At 42.7% G+C, this 21757-nt stretch overlaps 2 protein-coding genes across 4 annotated transcripts in view; one reads left to right on the top strand and one right to left on the bottom strand.

Moving 5' to 3' along the window:
* Positions 1 to 6284, top strand: part of IL6ST (interleukin 6 cytokine family signal transducer) — a 34299-nt gene extending 28015 nt beyond the window's left edge. For both annotated transcript variants that reach the window (XM_061372079.1, XM_061372078.1), the window contains exon 16: positions 471 to 6284. In XM_061372079.1, the coding sequence (XP_061228063.1) occupies positions 471 to 1196 (726 nt within the window). In that variant the 3' untranslated portion in view covers positions 1197 to 6284. The remainder of the gene's footprint in view (positions 1 to 470) is intronic.
* An 11931-nt stretch (positions 6285 to 18215) lies between these two features.
* The window catches only part of IL31RA (interleukin 31 receptor A), a 32365-nt gene continuing 28823 nt past the window's right edge, over positions 18216 to 21757 (bottom strand). For both annotated transcript variants that reach the window (XM_061372080.1, XM_061372081.1), the window contains one exon: positions 18216 to 21245. In XM_061372080.1, coding sequence (XP_061228064.1) covers positions 20646 to 21245 — 600 coding nt within the window. In that variant the 3' untranslated portion in view covers positions 18216 to 20645. The remainder of the gene's footprint in view (positions 21246 to 21757) is intronic.

Genomic DNA, 21757 nt, shown 5'->3' on the forward strand with positions numbered 1-21757 from the left:
AGAAAGCTTTAAGTTACTCATGCATGACAAGGTGGCAGCAAAATTTATGCCCCATGGGGGATGAATGACATAGCAAATTCTGTACAATAAACTGACTAACTTGTGCGAAGAATAGCCATCACATTGAATGCATTATTAGAAACAAGGTAAGTATGGGTCTCAATATAGAATATTCCTGTGCTGCAGAGCAAATAGTTCTATGTTTATGGCTCTTAAGAATAATTAAAAGTAGAGCAAAGCTTGCACACCAACTCTGTTTTCAGAATAGTTGCTTAAGTAAGGCTTTGTATTGGAAACAAAAGTGACAATCCTTCATAACAGATAATTTGGAGATACTGCCAAAATTAGTAAGGAAAAACTTAAATGAAGAAACTTGAAAAAATTATGGAATAAAAATTCAGGTATTTAATGGGATTTTTTAATTTTGAACACAACCTTCCTCATAGGCAACATCCATGTCTCTCTTTCAGCATAACTTTAGTTCCAAAGATCAGATGTATCCAGAAGGTAGCTTCACAGATGTAAGCGTCGTAGAAATAGAAGCTGATGACAAGAAGTCTTTTTCAGAACAAGATCTAAAACCCTTTGACTTACTTAAAAAGGAAAAAAGTACTTCAGAAGGGCACAGCAGTGGTATTGGAGGGTCCTCATGCATGTCTTCTCCTAGGCAAAGTGTCTCTGACAGTGATGAAGGTGAAACTACACAAAACACTTCAAGCACTGTACAGTATTCAACTGTAGTACTTAACGGCTACAGAGACCAAACACCTGTGCAAGTCTTTTCAAGGTCTGAGTCGACTCAGCCACTGCTAGATTCAGAAGAGAGATCGGAGGATCACACTGGAGGAGGTGACAGTGCAACACAGAGGCAGCAGTATTTCAAACAAAATGGTGTTCAGGATGAAACCAACACAGACAGGCCATGCTTTGAAAGAATGAAGCAAATCACTTCTACTAATGAGGGGGATATTGTTGGATTTGCACAGCTGCAGATCTCAGGTCAGAGTTCACAGCTACTGGGCCTTGGGCTGGAAAAAAATACCCAGGAAGCTGCTGTATCAGATGCTTTACAGGCAAGTACTGAAGGACAAAATGTGGTACCTGAAATAGTGGAAGGAAATCCACCATCAGTTCATGAAATGCCAAAAAGTTACCTCCCACAGACTGTGAGACAAGGAGGCTATATGCCACAGTGAGAGAAGAGACTGGCTCTGTTTTAGGCCTTCATTAGTGCCTGTTCACACTTTCTCCTGTGTTTCTGATAAATTAAGCTAGGTATTTTTATCTAAATGAAGATAGAAATATTGAAATTGAGTGAAGAGTAATACGACAAAGTACAACAAGGACTGTTTTTGTGGAAGATTCACAGTCCAGACCTACTGAAGACTTAACTTTTATGCACTACATAAAATCTTCTGTCTGGATAGCTGAATAAGCCTTTGTGCTACCTTGGGGATTTTGCATCTTATCAGATTTACACGTAATTGAAAATGGCAAGTTTCAATTAATCCTATCAGCCAATAGACCTAGAAGAAATACTTCGATTTGTGACCATGTACAAGTCTAAAAAGCCAGCTTTAGTTGCTTGGAGCATCTTTGTGCAAAAGTAAGACTGAAGTTTAGTATTCTAATGTCAAAGAATACTTGTTGTACGCTTTCAGTACCTTGACTGATTTTCTGAATTTTTACTTGACCCAGTGTCTCTTTCCCGTTTACCAGACATGTAAATCATGTCCATCCCCACTTAAAAATTAGAACAATTAAATAGAACTTGCTATGGTGTGCACATAGGGAAACACCATGATTGCTTGACTCTGAATGCTACTATAGCAGTTGATATTCTGCCTACATTTAGATATGCATGCAGATGAACTGTATACTAATTTGGCCTAAAAATGTGCCTTGCAACTTGACGCACAATAATTCAGTCTTGTATTCAAAAGTTTAAAAATCCAGATGAAAACACTAATTAACAGTTACTTGGAGGTTTTCTACCCAAGTCACTGTCAGATTATACCATACCCCTCTTGTCATTTAAATTGCCTCTGTTTATTAAGTGCACCTTTGTTGATTACAGCTTGTGAAGCAAGAAACAAGCTGTAAGTTTTCACCATTTTTCTAATTGCTCTCTAGTAGCAGTCATGAGCCACAACACTTACGTAGTTGTTAAAATTCTTTAATTTTATTCTCACTTTCACCCTGTTTCATACAGTTTGCATTTTTTTTGAAGAAAATGCATTTCTTGGAGACTGTCTCTAGTAGGGGTTAAGGAAAAATGAAATTACATTAAAATAAACCCCTTCTCCAGTGATAACTAGGAATTTTATGGCACTCTTGCATTTTTTTTTAACTTAGTCTAGTCAGCTTTCTAATCTGACACTAATAAAACCTTATTTGAAAACACTAAATGCTGTGTTGTGAGAATAAAACAAGGATTTTGGTTCTCCTTCACAAAAGAACTATGTATTTAAGGCCACCTTTTCTTCTGTGACTTCTTGTGCTGCTGTTCTGCAAAGCACTTGCTAAAGGCCCTGGAAAAGCAGGTGTCAGTATCATTTCAACTTGCCTTGTCCTCGTCTGCCAGCTTGCGTGGAAGGACAGGTGTACATATAAATGTTCACATATGACTTCTGCTTTTGTAATAAAAATTCAATGCTAAATTCCTGAGATTACCTCTTGAGCTCTGGACTATTTAAAACAGATAAAGAATGCAGAATTTTTAATAGCATTTCAATTGTTCCACATTTCCTGTCTCGCAGTGGCATTTTTTTTACCTGGGCACTTTTTTAAACTAAAAGGCTATGTTGCAGCCTACTGTAACTACACCTTTCTTCAAACCAGTCCCCTTTTCTCTCTACTCCACCGCAGCACCTTCAAACTCTCTCCCAGAGAGCAAGGGCATAGTGAGAACAGTGCTGTCAGACAGCAGAGACCATCTGTGGGGGGTTTTCAGAGACTGAAGGAGCATTCTTTTGTCAGAACCCATTTCTCTTTGAAAATAGTAGCAGTTACTTTACTGGGGGATGGGTTTTCTTCTCTATGCAAAGTTCATAGTGACTACAGAAACCACAAGTAAAAGGGGAAGTCTCTGTTGAAAGAGTGTGCATGCCTATTAGAACTGCCCTGCAGCCATATGCATCTAATCCTCCTCCTCATCACTGAGATATTGTGGGTCACAACCTGGCTGCTTAGTCTGAACATTGCTTCAAAGGTATAGATGTCTTCAAAAACACACTGATGGCTTTTTTTTTTCTTTTTTTTTTTTTTAATTGTGATTCAGTGTTACTAACTTTTGATATCATATGTTATATTTGAGGGGTAACTTCAGTTATTCCTGAAATTGCTGTTTTCCTTTCCGTTGTATAAACGGAAGGCATTTTGTTCTCAGTTGCTGTTCCATGGGCCATTTCCAACATGAAACAACTAGTGTCAAGAGATTCTCATTTTTAAAGGTCTGTGCTAAAAAGAGTTCTGGCCTGTCACTTCGGGCATCCCTCTTTGTTAATTTATGGGCCAGTGCTGATAAACTCACAGAATTATATAGGAGTGTATCCTAGAAAGAATTCTGTCTGGCAGAGTTACATCTTTAAGGCTTGTGCATTTATCTAGGGATAAAATGCTAAAGACTAAGCAGGAGATGCTGGTGGGTGAATAGGTTGTTGAAGCCACAGTACAGGTTTACACGAATAACGGGTTTACGGCTTGTTTGTAAACTTATGTGCCAAATATTATGTCATGCAGTATTCAGGGTTTAATTTGATTTTGTACTTTGGATTGTAACAATCTAATTGTACCAACCAGTTGCATACAGATTTTTAGAGAGTCTGTAATGTAATGATAGCAATCCACTTAAATTCTCTGAACTTGGCTCTAACATAGTGACTAAAGAAAAAGATTTCTCCCCTCCCAGTAACTAGGGTGCACTTTACAAAATAAAGGCATTATTAAAATGAAATCACACTTCAGTATTGCCATTTCCATGTCCATCTTGATTTCCTGGACTGGAATTTTTCAGGTGGGGGTGAGAGAAGACCTTTTTACTTTGGTGGCAGGGAAAGCAGGCTAGTAGAAATGCAGAGTATTGTTCCTGTATTAGCATGCCTGAAACATCTTTTAAGTGCAGGCTGACTAACTGCTCCTCAGTTTATAAGACAAGTGAATTTATTTATCTCAATAGTTCTGTTGTGGTGTTTCTGTTAGAACAGGAGGTTGTTTCTGGGGTGTGTTGGCTCACATTCAGGGCAGTTAACCTGGGAATATCCCCTTCCAACGTACTAAAAGTCTTGGGACTGTCTCATATGCCTGACCATAGCGAACTAAACTGCCTGCTAAGCCTTAACCTGGCAGCGCAAAGCACAGCAGAGCAAAAATTCTTCAGAACTTTGTTAAAGAAAAAAGAAATCAAGTTTATTTCTTCAAAGCTTTACTCAAGATTGTTTGTAACAAGCATGATTTGTGCTACAGCAGCGTATCAAAACGCTTATCACTAGGACTGGGAAAAACCTTTGGCTCTGGGAGGAGGAGGCAGTTTGTGTGTGAGGGCTGAGTCCTGTTCCTGGGCACTGGAGAAGCCTGTGTTGGGTTTTACAGCTTCAGCTTTGATTGTAAATGATGAGCAGCTCTGAATGGTTAAAACTTAAATGAGTATGCCCAGTATGTGGGAATATCCATACTGATTTAACTTAAGTAACTGAACTTGCCTGATTAGTGCCAGGTCTTGAACATCCAAGACCCACATAAATACATGCTGCTATGGTACAGACTTCACAGTGGGATCTGAAACTCCAAAGACTGACAGAGTGTTAATAGTCAGCCCTGTACAAGGACATGCACATTTAAAATTGTAATTTATGTGCATTAAGTGGGACTAAATATACTAGTTTATTTTCCCAGAGACATTTGTTTGTTATTTGGATACATTCCTTTAACTATGTTAAGAAATTCTCCTGACTGATGGATTGTAAATCTTCAGTAATCCCTTGTAACCTCTGTTTACTAGGATTGGTACATGTAGCCATTTTAAATTCCAAGAGTTGCTTTTAATGTTATTTGGAAGCAGTTTATAACAAAAATGTCAAGTCCTTTTTCGCGCAGCCATTTGGGAATTACAGCCAATCGCAGAGTCTTCAGCTTGGCTATTGACCCAGAAAACTGCAGTTAAGTGGAAGTGTAAGTACAAAAGTCTGGAGAAGGGTAAAATTTAGTATCTTGCATTGAATTCACAGATTTCCATTTCTTTTCCTTAGAATTGAAAGGATCTGCTAAGAAAAAAAAAAAAAAAAAAAGAAACACTAAAATGCATTTGTGTGCTTACTTTCACTTGTTGTTTCCTTTGTAATACTTGTGCAATCTGAGCCATTCCTGAAAATGAAAGCAGTGCTGACTTAATGCACAAGGGTGCATTTGTAAAATATAAAATTGACTGAGGGCCACATGTCAACAATCGCCTACTTCCCCCCACTCTTAATTTCAGTGCAGAGAGAGGGTGGGCAGTGAGTGCCTCCCAGAATGCATCCTTAGTCAGTACTTGTGTCTATTTGCAAAGCCAACTTTGAAGGGGATATTCGCAGCAGAGTCAGTAATACTCTGCAGAAGCACACTTCTGTAACAGATGAAAAACACCTATGGCACAACTGTCGACAGATGGCTGGAAAGCTCCACGTCCTCCTACTCAGACTGAAGCATCTTCTGCACCCCGCACCAGCTGCTCTTCTCCGGCAGCTGCAGGCGAGGTAGACGAGCATTCTCTGCAGTGTTGTAACATCTACCGCTTTTCTTCACATCAAAGCACATTCACTATGGATCCAGTCAACTTGCCATGTTTTTTTAACACACCAGTCTTGTTTACAGTGTCACATTCAGACGGGCACTTCGATACAGCGTGAGGTTGTCTGGGACCCAGCTGCTTTTATTTATGCTTAAGGAGATTGTCAGGGCTACTGGTAGTGAATATTGCTGTGCTGTGTGCATCTAGGTGAGTGGAGGCATGGGACAGAGACAGACAGACTGACTAGGAAAGTGCCTTGATGCTGGATGGGATGGATAGTGAATGTAAACATTAAGTCAGATGTTACTTTGTACTTAAAGTAAGCATGGCTGATTAAGCTACTGGTAATTTGAATGCCAGCTTTAAAGGGCTTGCATACTCCGGCCTAAGGTTAAACTCGTAAACTGCTGCGTAAGCTGTCTCTGCATGGAAATGTGTTTTTAATACCAGTACACTATGTTAATTCTTTTTCAAGCTGCATGTTTATTGTCATATAAAGTCTGCTTTCTACAATTTACATTATGATCAGTTTTCAATGTCTTTCTCTGTTACCCAGCTGTGCCTGAATGCTGCATTTCTCTAGTACATAATGTACAAAAAGAAACCAAAATTTCCTACATCCCTTGTGTGCCGGAGTCAGCGTTGTGTAAGGCTGACATAAGCAGTAGCCACAGAAGGCAGAGTCTGGGCACTACCTAAACGTGTCCAAAAATCCCATTCTGAGGAACTCTGTAAGAGTGAGGAGCGGGGCATAATGTTGCCTGCTCCCCCAGGCTCATTTCAAGAAAGAAGTGACCCGGCTTTCTCTGGCATTGCCCTCAGCAGCACCCTGGTTTGCTTCTTTTGTGTCTGATGGGTGGGGGACCCTCACAGGCCCATCATGAACCTACATCTCAGTACTGAAAAGACACAGTTGGAGCTTCAAAGCGTGGTCACACCTGCAGAAGGTTTCAAGGGTGGCACCTGAGGGAAGACAGCTTCCGCTTCCTGGCTGAAGTCCTGATCTGACCCAGAAAGTGGAGGGGGGGAGATGCCTTAGACTAAGTGTCACCTCCAGCACCAACAATCTTTCCTGTCCTTGCCGCAGAAGAGCCATCCGTGGCACCCAGTTACCACTCTGGTGTTAAGTGGGAATGTAACACTTGACACCTTTTCCAAAATGCACTGTGCAGTAGCTCGCTTATCACTGTTCCTACAGGAACATGCGGATTTTGTGTGTCCTCCCCACCTGAGCTCAGCACAGTTGTGCTTCACAACTGCAGGGCAGACCACATGCAGAAGTTGCATCCTTATCACTGCTCACTGCTGGCTCAGTGCTGCCTCACTGCTGGCAGAGAAAGATTGCTTCCTGTAGCTGTTACAATAAACAAAGGAAATAAGGCTGGACAGTGACTTACAGGAATGCCCTGCTTTCCACAGCAAACACATAACTGTGCAGTATACTCATCAGCACTCCAGAAGCTGCCATGTTCCTGGGCCTAGCCCTCCATCCCAGTGGCTGTGGGCCAGCAGAGCTGCTGCAGCGGAGCTGGGTATGTGCTCAGGCATGCGCTAGCCCTGGGGCAGCTGGTTTGTCCAGCCAGGGCAGGCACCGGGCAGCAGCACAGTGCAACGGCTGTGCTGTGACACTGAGCTGGGTCAGGGACCAGCGGCCGGTGACAGCTCTGCAGGAGCCATCCACCCATGAGCACTCAGGCAGTCTCTGCAGCTGCTGGTACAGCCTCTTACCATCGGAAAACACTTCAGGGTTGTGCCTGGGGCATACGTTACCTTCAGGATGCTGCTGAGCAGCAGACCTGTGCAGCAAACCTAACAGGGACTGTTGAGGGAGCACGCTAGTGCTGGGGCTGTGGGCAGGAGCCTGGGCACCATGTGGGACCCATCACACTGCAGCTCCACCACTCAGAAGCACAGCGTGTCCCCGTGCCTGTACCTCCAGGTGTGTTAGGGGGAGGTCCTGGGCATCCCAGCCTGGGCCCAGCGCAGCGGCACACTCAGCACACCACAGCCATACCAGGAGATGGGGGCAGTATGAAGCCTTCAGCAGCCGCACAGCAGCTCCCACCTGCGACCAAGTTACTCGTGTATTGTTTTAATCACACACAGTATCACAGTATGTTAGAGATTGGAAGGGACCTCAAAAGATCATCTAGTCCAATCCCCCTGCCGGAGCAGGAACACCTAGATAAGGTTACACAGGAACGTGTCCAGGCGGGTTGTGAATGTCTCCAGAGAAGGAGACTGCACAACCTCCCTGGGCAGCCTGTTCCAGTGTTCTGTCACCCTCACTGAGAAGAAGTTTCTTCTCAGGTTTAAGTGGAACCTCTTGTGTTCCAGTTTGTACCCATTACCCCTTGTCCTTTCATTGTTTGCCACTGAGAAGAGCCTGGCTCTTTCATGGTGGTTTAGTAAGTCCCTTTGGCTTCTTCACCCCCTCTCTTTGCCAGTAAAAGCTCTGACCCTTGTTCTGTGCTTCCACCACCCCTGGTCCTGATGGGACACTGAGTCCAGAGCTGTGAGCAGGCTCAGCGCCCATGCTGCCAGGCAGGTCAGCCTCCCAGGGCCCTCTGGCCCACTTTTCTGCTGGTCAGGGCCACACAATAGCCCATCCACACGAAACAGGCCAGATGACTGTCTCCTCTTCCCTGTGGGCTGACTAACAGGCTGGGATTTGCTAATCAGAAGCCTGTTCTCATGCAATGCTACTGCCTGAATCACGGCACTGCACCATCCAGACAAGTAACCGCTACTGACCCTCAGCTGTTACCAATATACATTCCCATGCACTTAGGGAGCAAACACGGGGCTCTTGAAGACCATTTCTGAAGCAGACACTTGGCAACAAAGCTCCTGCTTGAACAGATGCAGCTTTTCCCCCTGCTTAGAGGAGATTCAGCACTGGAGAAAGAACATGCATGGCAACATGCACCAAAGAGCCACAATGACCGTACTAACACATGCACGGCCTCTCTCCACCACCACTGCAGGACTTGGTCAAGATGGAGGTGATGGTGCTATTTTGGTGCTAAGACAAATTTTCCTTGATGGGGTTAGCATTTAAAGTTTGCTTTAAATAAAAGGCTGACTGCCGTTTATTATGAATTAAGTGGAGCGTACCCTGTTTTCAGCCAGACACGTAAAGAGGCTCCCTCCTTGCCATCTTCCTCCAGACAGTTGTATATAGGAGCACTTGGCACTAGCCCCAGGGCAGCAGCAGGAAGGGCACACCTCCTTCAGCAAGTCACTTCAGCAAGTGCTCCATTTGCTGCATGCATTTTTACTCACCCATTTGCTGAATATCTTCCATCTCTAAGTGAAACTAATAACACTCCTGTGTGTCTGTGTCAGAAAGCCTTTTCATTCTACTTATTAATATAAATCAATGACATTTAGATAGATGGATACACGTGTAAATGAAAGCAAAGTGAATCATTACCTAAGTATGAAAAATAGAGGAACTCGTATCAGCCTTTAGAATTGGCCTGAATGCAATGCAGGAAGAAGGTTAGGCTACCTGAGAGTGCAACATGTGGAGCAATTTAAATAAAAACATCAACATAGAAACACCAAAACAAACAAACACTGACAGAGCACAGCCTCCTTTAAAGGCAGAGAAACTGAGACCATCCACAAAAGCTGGAGCGAATAGAGGTACCTCACACAAAGTGTGTTTCTGTCCATAGGGAAACTGGGGTTTGCCAGCCCTATCACTGAATTAAAAAATCGGTCCTTACAAGAATAAACCTGAGCAGTGGGAGCAGAACAACCACAGGCTGGAGACAATGCATTCAAGAGCTTATCTGAGGACATGGCAACAAAAAACACTCACAAAGCAAGCAGGGTCACATAGGGAGTTTCCCTGAACGCCTATGCTCCTACCCCATATTAGATGCAGCATTGCCAGCTTGCTTTCACTGGAAAGTGAGCTATCTCATTCCTACTTTAAACTGAGAGCAGGAACATTGGCCGTGTCTGCAGACTAGCAGACGTGCTGGTAAACCTGGGGTTTAGGTAATTTCACAGCAACTTGTTTGGTAGTTTTGCATTGAGACACTTGCCCAATGGCACAAGGAAATTGTATGTCCCTCAGGGCACAGGGCAGGGGGGAGTGGGAATGCACAGGGAGGTTGAAGAGAGATGGGGGAACAAATAGGGTCATGTCTACTGAAGACCAAGCATCTCCTCTCCCTTGCACACCCAGTATATCAGGAGATACAGTGCACAGGTTACATCCAGGATCATCCTTTACTTCCTAAGGGCAGCACTTACAGACAGAGACCCAGGCCTGTGTGCTGGAAGAAAGGTGAAAATTAACAGAAACTGAATTCCTGTGTGTCCATTTTCACCCAAAATGATTCAATGCCCCCCTGCTTCCTTCCTCTCACACCTCAGACAGCATGAAACATTTTTAGGCTCATAAACTGCACATACCCTTCATCAGAAGTGTAAAAGCAATTAAACTCTTCTGAAAATAAAGGCAAAAGCAGAAGAGATGCAAAACTTGAGGCCTATTCACAAGCCAGCTATGAAACTGCAAAAATCACTGTAGGTAAAAGTAAATGCAGGAAACATGTTTGAAGGAGCTGGAAGCTCATGGGAGAGAGAAGCAGCAAAGGCAGCAAGCCATGAAGGCAGCAGTATATAAGTGTTTCTGCTAATTATGAAAAAGCTTTACATTAAAAACAAAGACGCTTTCCCCTGCTCTTTGATTCTTCCTGTGGCCAGGATCTTTTCAAACACATTTTGTAAATAAAAGCATCTGTAGCTCATAAAATATTTACTCCAGGAAAAATTCCTGCCCCTAAGAGAAGACATAAACAAACAGGAAAAGAAAACAAAACCAAAAACCCCTCCCAGCTTGGCATGCTGTGCTCATTTGGCAGGATTAAGGCTAAGAAGAGATTTCTTGCATTCTCTTACATTAGGACACAATTTGCCACAGTACCATTTCAGAAAGACTTCCAAGCTCCTTCTTTTTTCAGAATAAAGAGTCTGGTTTAGTTCAGTGTTTAGCATCCCTGAGCATTTACCCTGATGATAATATTATGCTCATTGATTCTGACATCCCTGGATACTATTGCATAACTTTTCAATGATTATGAAACATGGAAATTCTTCACCAAGTTCCATTAGGCATACATTTCATCGTGTAATGGTGAAAATTCTGCATAAGTTACCCTCAGGTAGGCCGGCACTGCACTCTGAGGACAGCAATGTAGACCAAGGAAATATAAATCAGGCTGCTTTTCCAAGAAATAAGTACTCACATCAAAATTTCAGCTTTACTGAGAGTTAGAATGCTGAAACCTGGATAACATGCAAGTTGGCTCAGCAGGCTTTCAGCAGTGATTATGTACTTGTAGATCATCAGTGTAGGGCTTAACAATGCCTAAAACCCAAGTCTAAGGCAGTATAAGAGGTTGAGAAAAATGCTTATGGCAGACATTAAGTTGCTAAGCCACTGGCCATCATATTTGAAAAATCATGGCAGTCAGGTGAAGTTCCCGACGACTGGAAAAAGGGAAATATAACCCCCATTTTCAAGAAGGGGAAAATGGATGACCCAGGGAAATACAGAGCAGTCAGTCTCACCTCTGTGCCTGGCAAAATCTTTGAGCAGATTCTCCTGGAAGGCATGCTAAGGCACATGAAAAACAACAAGGTGCTTGGTGACAGCCAGCATGGCTTCACTAAGGGGAAATCCTGCCTGACCAATTTGGTGGCCTTCTATGATGGGGCTACAGAACTGATGGACAGCGGTAAAGCAGTTGATGTCATCTACCTGGATTTGTGTAAAGCGTTCGACACTGTCCCACACGACATCCTTGTCTCTAAATTGGAGAGACATCAATTTGATGAATGGACCACTCGGTGGATAAAGAACTGGCTGGATGGCCACACACAAAGAGTTGTGGTCAATGGCTCAGTGTCCAGCTGGAGACCAGTAACGAGTGGTGTCCCTCAGGGATCGGTGTTGGGACCGGTCTTGTTTAACATCTTCGTCGCTGACATGGACAGTGGGATTGAGTGCACCCTCAGCAAGTTTGCTGATGACACCAAGCTGTGTGGTTTGGTTGATACGCTGGAGGGAAGGAATGCCATCCAGAGGGACCTTGACACGCTTGTGAGGTGGGCTGATGCCAACCTCATGAAGTTTAACCATGCCAAGTGCAAGGTCCTACACCTGGGTCAGAGCAATCCCAGGCACAGCTACAGGTTGGGCAGAGAAGAGATTCAGAGCAGCCCTGTGGAGAAGGACTTGGGGGTGTTGGTCAATGAGAAATGAACATGAGCTGGCTTCCGTGTGTGCTTGCAGCCCAGAAAGCCAACCGTATCCTGGGCTGCATCAAAAGGAGCGTGACCAGCAGGTCGAAGGAGGTGATCCTGCCCCTGTACTCTGCTCTTGTGAGACCTCACCTGGAGTATTGTGTACAGTTCTGGTGTCCTCAACATAAAAAGGACATGGATCTGTTGGATCAAGTCCAGAGGAGGGCCACGAGGATGATCAGGGGACTGGAGCACCTCCTGTATGAAGATTGGCTGAGAAAGTTGGGGCTGTTGAGCCTGGAGAAGAGAAGGCTGCGTGGAGACCTCATAGCAGCCCTCCAGTATCTGAAGGGGGCCTATAGGAATGCTGGGGAGGGACTCTTCATTAGGGACTGTAGTGGTAGGACAAGGGGTAATGGGTTAAAACTTAAACAGGGGAGGTTTAGATTGGATATAACGAGGAAGTTCTTTCCTGTTAGGGTGGTGAGGCACTGGAATGGGTTGCCCAGGGAGGCTGTGAATGCTCCATCCCTGTCAGTGTTCAAGGCCAGGCTGGACAGAGCCTTGGGTGATACAGTCTAGTGTGAGGTGTCCCTGCCCATGGCGGGGAAGTTGGAACTTGATGCTCTTGAGTTCCTTTCCAACCCTAACTATTTTATGATTCTATTTTGCTCAGAGCCTCCCTCCTACAGTTATGAGACTGGAAGCACAACATGTACACAAAAAGGGCACAGTTCATATTTTGTGATGAATATGCCTAATAAACATTATGACTAAGGACAGTTCATTCTACAAAAAGAATGCTTAATGTTCTTCTGTCGGCCTCATTTGCAAATGTCACCCTTTGCATACAGGACAAAACAATTACTTTAGGTATGCTCTGTGTTCTAGCCAGGGGAAGCACATTTTCTGATAAATAGCCTTCCTACCAACACGTCATAAGAACACTGTATATTCTATTTCTGTCTTGCCAGAAGGCAGAAGAGCTTGCCAGTAACAACTACCTCAAACTGCAGTAGAATCAGTATGGCAAACATTAACACAGAACACAAAACAAAGCTTTCACTATCTTTGCAGTAGATCTAAAACCAGAGCAAGCCACTCAGAACACTATTTCAAACTAGTACACATTTTACCTGTTTACAAGCAAGTTATTTATAATCTCAAACCATTTATGATAGACAAGGGTCTGTGTGTTACTTACAAGTGACTTCTGGCAGAGTATCTTACCTGAATATTTCAGAATAGCTGCTAGTATAATATAAAGCTATTGAATAAATGTTCACAAGTTACCTCTTACAATGCTAAGAAGCATGAATTTGTTATCAAAACCACTGTTTCATGTGATCACTGAGATTCAGAATTGCGTTGATTGCTATGCAACGTCTCAAAAGTTATGCTGTTGCATCTTCAGTATTTAGTATTTTGACAACAAAATTAGCAAAGTTAAATTTAATGTTCTATTAAAACATTCCAACCTAATACCTGAAGCCCGTTATAACAGCGCCCTCTTGCTCAAATTCATCAAGGGAGAGTTCAAACTTACTGAAATAGTGTTTCAGAGTTGATTCATCATCTTTCCTTGTAATATTTCTAATCTCTGACAGCATAAGGCCAAAGGATTTGGAACTACTTAACTGAAAAAAACTACCTGCTGAAACGTCACTGGCATGACCACATCACATCACGTGCACCGCATTTCATATGAAGATGCAGGTAGCATGATCTCTGGTATTTGTTCTGCCCAGCATGTCAGTGTCATTTTTAAAGGTGTGAAACATAGCCTGACATTAATACTCTGAGATCTTTGTGTCTGCAGAGATCTGTTTGCCTTATCCACGAAAGTTGCCTTGCCTATCACAGCTGCAATCATCAGGCATTTAAAGTTATGATCTTACTACTGATCATACAAACTGTCTGTACCATGAGAGCACTGGAAGATACACCTACACCATCGCTGTAGTTCTGGATTTGAGCCTGACTGCGTTTCAATCTTCTTGATCACAGAGACTACTTAAGTGCTGGTTTGCACTGAGCTGCAAATGAAGGAGCTAGCTACCACTTCACATCAGATGCTTGGATGTGAAAGCAATGCACACACTGCCACCAGGAGTGTCAGTGTAAAAGCACAGGAATAAATAGATTAGTAAAAACACAAATCAGGATTTCTGGTCAAGGGCCAGGATTCCGTGGGCTCTTAGGATAGATTATAAGCATAACATAAAACAGAAGATCCCAGCAGAGAAGCAGCTTGCAATCTTGTCTGTGCTGATGAATAAGGCTGAGCAGCAACATCAATTCCATAAACAACTTCCTTCTCAGCAGGTTTTCCTGTACAACCTAGATTAATTATATCACACTGTGTCTGGGCCCAGGCACACATGTACACACATACTCAGATGGACACAAACACTGCAATAAGCAGTTCCTCAGAGGAATCAATGTGTTTACAGAGATGATACACATCTGCATAACTGCATCACTTCTGCTGAAGCTACACCAACTTGAAAGTCTGCTTTCTGAAGATGCTCTGATTGTACGAGCTATAAAATAAGTAAATAGTGAAGGTAATATTTGATCTATCCTTACCTGTGAATGTCTAATACACTGTAAAATCCATACAGTGGGCAGGAATAGCACAATACACTTCCCATTTTGTACATAAATTTGTTGTTCTCACAACAAGGATGTTTACGTTTTCTCATGCAGACCAATCTGGTGAAGACAGGCAAATATGCATAATGTGTGGAAACACTGAACACATCTTCATGTAGGGAGACAACAAAGGGGCTGGGGGCAAAACCAAAGCGCCCATGTAAGTCACATAAGACTAGCTGGAAAGAAGCTCAGAACAAGCAAGAAATGCAATCTGTTTCCCAAGGCACACAGGAGCTGAGAACTTAATCAGATCTGAAATTTCATCCACACAACAGAGTGGAGTATGTCTGCAATGCACCCTATAGACTCAGAATCATTTATGTTTGAAAAGACCCTTAAGATCATTGAGTGCAGCCAGGAAACTGCCAAGTTTACAGCTAAACCATGTCCCCAAATGCCACATTTACATGTCTTTTAAATCCCCCCAGGGGTGGTGACTCAACAACATCCCTGGGCAGCCTCTTCCAATGCTTGACAAATATTTTGGTGAAGAATTTTTTCCTGTCATACAACCGATTTCCTCTCACCCTATCATTTGTTACCTGGGAAAAGAGACTGACCCCCACCTCACTACAACCTTCTTTCATGTAGTTGTAGAGAGCAATAAAGTCCCCCCTGAGTCTTCTCTTTGCCAGACTGAACCCCCCCCTCAGGTCCCTCAGCCGCTCCCCATCACACTTGTGCTCCAGACTCTTCACCAGCTCCATTGCCCTTCTCTGGACCTGCTCCAGCACCTCAATGTCTCTCTTGTAGTGAGGGGCCTTGAACTGAACACAGGATTCGAGATGCAGCTTCCCCAGTGCCTAATACAGGGGGATGATCACTGCCCTGGCTCTGCTGGCCACACTATTGCTGATACAGGCCAGGATGCTGTTGGCTTCTTGTCTGCCTGGGCACAAGCTGGATCATGTTAAGCTCCATCAATCAGCACCCCCAGGGCCTTTTCTGCAGGGCAACTTTCCAGCCACTCTGCCCCAAGCCTGTAGCACTGCATGGGGCTGTGGCTCAAGTGCAGGACCCAGCACTGAGCCTTGTTGAACCTCATGCAATTGGCCTTGTGCCATCAATGCAGCGTGTCCAGATCCCTCTGCATAACCTTCGTACTCCCCAGCAGATCAGTGCTACTACCCAACTTTGTGTCATCTGCAAATTCACTGTGAGTTCACTCAATCCCCGCATCCAGGTCACTGACAAACAGAACTCGCTCCAGTACTGAGCCCTGGTGAACACCGCCTGTGACCAGCTGTCAACTGGATCTAACTCCATTCATCAGAACTCTTCAGGCCTGTCCATCAATCCAGGCTTTTTTCCCAGTGAAAATTACACGTTTTGAAGCCATGAGCAGCCTGTTTGTCCAGGAGAATGCTGTGGCAGATGGTGGCAAAGACATACTGAAGCCTGGATAGAAAACATCTGCAGCCTTTCCCTTATCCTCTAAGCACACCAACTTGTGATAGGAGATCAGGCTGGTCAAGCAGGACCTGCCTTTCCTAACCCCATGCTGGCTGGGCCTGATCAGCTGGTTGTGCTGTACGTGCCGTGTGATGGCACTCAAGATGATCTGCTCCATAACCTTCCCTGGCACCGTGGCCAAGTTGACAGGCCTGTAGTTCCCCAGATCCTCTTCCAGCCCTTCTTGTAAATGGGAGTCACATTTGTTAACCTCCAGTCAACTGGGACCTCCCTGGTTAGCCAGGACTGCTGATACATGATGGGAAGTGGCTGGGTGAGCACTTCAGCCAGCTCCCTCAGTCCCTTGTGTGGATCCCATCCAGCCCCACAGACTTGCGTGTCCAACTTGTGTGGCAGGTTGATGGCCATTCCCTTGGATTATGGGGGCTTCATTGCGCTCCCTGTCCCCGTTTTCCAGCTCAGAGGGCTGGATACCCAGAGAGCAACTGGTCTTATTGTTAAAGGCTGAGGCAAAGAAGGCATTAAGTACCTCAGCCTTTTCTTCATCATTTGTCACTGTTTCCGCCTACATCCAATAAAGGATGGGGATCCTTCCCAGCCCTCCTTCTGTTGGTAATGTATCTATAGAAACAATATTTATTGTCTTTTTAGGCAACAGCCAGGTTCAATTCTAGTTGGTCTTTGGCCTTTCCAGTTTTCTCCCTGCATAACCTCATGACATCCTTGTAGTCCTCCTGAGCTGCCTGTTCCTTCTTCCAAAGGTTATCATCTCTCTTTTTTCCCTGATTCCCAGCCAAAGCTCTCTGTTCAGCCAGGCTGGTCTTCCCCACCAGCTTGTCTCTCAGCACACGTTGATGGGCTGCTTCTGCACCCTGAAGATTTCTTTCTTGAAGAATGTCCAGCCTTCCTGGACTCCTTCACACATCTTGCAATGTTAAATCTCAAAGCAACATACAAACACAAAGCCTGTGGCATCAATGTGACAAACTGGTAAAAAGGAATTGTAGCAGGTGTATTGAAATGACTGCAAAGGTGACATAAGCCCATTTGCTAAGCAACAGTAGAAGCAGAGTCACAGACACTCTGTGTGCAGATTAGGTCTCTGCTGCATGCAAACATTCACCTTTGCTACACAAGATACCAAACTTGGACTAGCGGTACAACTCTTCTGAGTAAGTTCTAGCCAGTAATATCTATCTTGAGAAGTTATTAACTATTCCAGAAAGAAAGATCTATTTATGATATATCACCCTTTCAGGAATGGGAGAAGACAACATGTTATCTGTTGTTAGCATGACCTAGGCCAGACCCTCGCCAGTCCATCTGCACCTGCTGTTCGGCAGCAGCCACATCATCTCTGGAGGAGCATGCACTGGCCAAGCAAGCACTAACTGGAGGAAGAAAGCTGCCTTCTCTTCACTGCATTAACGATGAATATATCTTTTTCTTCCTATTTGGGCAATTGTAAAGGGCATGAGGAACACAGAAATACAAAAGGTTATGTGGTTTGGAAAATCTGACTGTAAGAGGTCACTCTGTTATATCAAAGAATTGTGGGACTCCTGTTCAAAGAATTCAAAATTCTGGGGAGTTAAAGGTAAGTTCAGGTAACAAAGACTGAACATTTAATTTAGCTGAAAATATGAAAAACATGACCTATGAATTCTTTGCAGGCGTAAGCCTTAACGTCAGAAATGAGTAACTGGTGTCGTACTCAGAGAATGACAACAGCGAAGATGCATCAACATCACCCTGAAAATATCCACAAGCTGATCTCTGTTAACCTTGCAAAGACCGACACACCTGAGAGATTAATTTTCTGCATTTTAATGAAGGATAGAAATGCGAGGTTTTCAGATCAGTGATGGTAAATGAGATGAAATCTAGGAAGACTACTCTCTGGGAATAATGACACCAGGTGTTCTATTAAAAACAGCATCAGAAATGTTAAAAGTATTGTAACATCCAACCTGTCACTTCCAGCTGACATTATAAAATACCCTAGGCCCAAATACCCAATCTATTTGTGGACCCCTCTCAAAATACGATCTCATTTCTAAATGAATATGAAAACCTAAGATGCCTAAATGTTGTATTTGGTATGAACAGATAAAAACTTTCCCATGTATTCTCAGTTTTATTTCCTCACGGTTCACAGCATTAGTTTGAAAGACAAATTGTAAAAGGTCAGGAACAATACAACTGAATGTAAAACAAACCAAGTCCAAGAAGCTGGCATTCCAAAGTACAGGCAAAAGGCAGCCCTCATTTCCAAGATAAATCAAGACCATTCATTACATTACTCTTTCAGAGAAAATGACAGGCAAGGAAATGAGAAGTGAGGAGAGAAATGCAGAACAGCAGAAGAGAAGGAAATAAAGTGGGATGGAGAAGCAGATTATTACTTGCTCTGCAGTAAGAGAATAATAGAATCTAAGAGGTGTTACAGGGAGATCCTACTCTCCCTGTAACCACCCAGTAAGAACCAATCCTTTTAGATGATTCCCTTAAAGGTTGCATTATCTTTTACCTGACCCAATCATGCAACTCAGAGTATGCAGCTTTCATATGGCTGCTATACAATTCCTACACAGGTCTCAAAATATCTCTATTTTTAAATCTCGTGATATTAGAACAAATACTAATATTTAAGGGGGAAAGCTGCTGTGACTGAGTTAGTGATTTCTGAACCCTAGGAAATGGCAGTGTAGCTATGAGTGAGAAGTCTGGAAGTGAGTGAAACAGCAGGAGCATCGACCCAACCAATGCCATGTCCCACATGCTTTTCAGAGCATGACTTATCCAAGTAAGCAAGGGCTTTTAAGAACAAGCTTACATATTTACATGTTGGCTTATAGCACTGTGGTTGGGGAAGTGATCCAACAAACTTGAGGCATAGGGAGTAGAAATCAGTGTTGCTGTTCAAGGAACATTTGCAGTTATTGTTTTCTCATCCTTCCTTGGAAACTAAACAATGATACATGTAAAATCAGCTTCCAAACTAGAGACGAAAAGCCTAAATGCAAACTTCACCCCGTCTTTCCCAACACAATGCAAGTAATAGCCAGTTCATCCAGGATAAGGTTCAGCCTCCCCATTCATGCTGGACAACTTGTCTTTCCATTCTCCCACTCTTTTTCCTATGCAGAAAGGAAAGGCTTTCTCTTCCTATTCACATTTGTTTTTCCTTTCTCTATCCCCATGACTCCTGTGTCTTTTTCACCCCTAAAGGAGTGTTACTATGTGCAAATAAGACTGGTGACATCAAGCCTTTAAATGCTGTGAAAATGAAGTCTTAAAATGGCTATATGTCACACGTGTCATGCTGAACATCCCCTTTTGCCACATTTTACCTAGAGATGACTCTCCACTTCTATTTTTTTTAAAAAACTGTCATTTAACACAGCAAATATTTTTATAAGAATTTTACAGCAATGGCCTCTTTCCTGCTGAAAAAATAAAAATAATTAGTGTGATGAAGAGTTTCCTGCTTAATTGCCATGATATAGTGTGGAAACTATGAGAAGGATTATGACTTATCAAAATCATAAAACAAATGACAGACTTACAGCCTTCATGTAGAAATCTCTAATCCCAAATCAGAGGATATTTTGTAGAGAGAGTGTTTCTTCAATACCTCCCAGAAAAATAATTTCCTAAGTATAAGCCCAGTGCTTATGCCAGCACAAGATGCTGTATTTAGCTGAATTTTTTTGATTCAAACTATCAAAACCTCAACTGTGAAACAGTTTTAATCTGGGAGAGATTAGAGGTGAAGGGGTAAAAAGATAAGAAGATACCCTGCAGTAAACAGAGTTTTAAAAGGCAGGAAACAACAGGAGAGACAAAAGCAGCACAAAATGCAACACAAGAAAGGGAAGGAAGAAAAAAAGCCAGCATAACACTACCTTTTCCAAAATGCACATACATCAACAGCATATATAGAACAAATATCCTCTCATTAGAGAGGAGAAACTATGAGCCATAGCACTGATCCAGGAGTCAGGATGCATAAAGGTGATTACTAAAATCTACCATACAACAAAATATAAAACAATTGAGGGAAGTAAGAACAGGAAAGTAGTTCTACTCCGTGTAATTTAAGGAAGAATTTGGCTCTGTTCAAGAACTGGCTCTGTTCAAGTCAGTCCACGTCTCCCTAGCAGAGCTCAGCCATGATAACTGGAAATCAGTGAGCTGCTTGCACTGCCAGATGCTCCCACAGGAAAGATGGGTTTGTTTTAGCAAACCTGGGGGAGAACTAAGAAGAAATAAGAAAAGGTACTTCCTTTGCCTCTTGACTGGCACAGTTATCTGGTAAAAAACAATGAACCAAACAAACAAAACCCTCTCCACACTGAAAAGTGAACCTTCATGGGTATAAACACAAGGCAAACAATTACTTAACAGCTCTCCAAGGGAAGGAGTTGTTTTCACCCAAATTAACTGAGACCCGCCAAGTTAGGCTACACAAACACATGCGAGCAGCAGTGCCCAGTATATGTCGTAAGAGGAATTTACGAAGGAAAGTTTCTTCACACTAATGAGCTGTGGCCAGCCCAAACATGTCCACTGTTACATAGGACTGTCCTGAGACATTTTGGTGAAAAGGAGGTAAGACAGTTGACTGGGTTTTGGGTTCATTCTTACTGTGCTCTGGCAAGTTGTCAGAACTAAGAAATTCTCTAGTTTTAACAGAATTTTTAAGGTATGGATTGAACACTGCTTTTTCACTGAAATCTTCCATCTTTAAAACTTCATGATCATTTTCTTCATTTTTAATTGAGGTCTGTTGAGGAGATCCACATACACCATCTTCCAGCTTTTCTATGCATTGGATTTCCTTCACTGGTATCAAGGATGAATGCATCTGACTTCTGATATCATGATCACTAATCACATAAGGCATGGATGGTGAAAAACATTTAGAAACTTCATTTTCTTTATTATACAGTATCTTTTTATCTCTGTTAACCATGCCTTTTGTATTAATATCAGTACATGCGGAAACATGGTTTTCACAATTCATTAGTAGTGATCCTTCCTGGCTGTCTTCAGGAAAACAATGTTCCAAAACGCTTATGTCTTCAAAGTCTACAGTTTTAGTCTCAGTTGTTACTCCCTTCAAAAATGAATTATTCTGTCAGTACAAAGAGATAAATTGGAAAGTTATTACAGGGACAGATCATGTATTAGTTTACTTATTTAATACATAAAATGTTGCCATTTGAGCTCTGCTCAACTCAATTTTAAAAGTGCATTAATAAAAGAGTTCATATGCATTTCACCTGGGGTGCAGTTATATGTGAATAAGTACTAAAAATGACAATGTTATCCTGTCCATTCGTTAAACACTTTCATATTATGTTTTCTGTACTCAATAAAATAAGGAGTTTGAAATGAAGGCTCAGAAGTAGGCCTGGGCTGTCTTTTCCAATTTAACCACCAATTTTTGAGACCAAAGTTTAAATCCCGTTCTGTATAGATTACGCTTTCTATGTAAACCTGACCAACTTCATTCAAATAAACATCAAAACTTTACTGAGGAATAAATATCCAACAATAAATAAGACAGTAATAATTGTATTATAATATAACAAATCTTACCATATTACCCTGCATTTTTTGTGGAAAAGGAAGGAGGTACCCTGG

The sequence above is a fragment of the Neopsephotus bourkii genome, unplaced genomic scaffold (assembly GCF_033783945.1).
Source record: "Neopsephotus bourkii isolate Nb327-2 ecotype Australia unplaced genomic scaffold, CSIRO-AGI_Nbou_v1 NB_1594, whole genome shotgun sequence".
NCBI lineage: Eukaryota > Metazoa > Chordata > Aves > Psittaciformes > Psittacidae > Neopsephotus > Neopsephotus bourkii.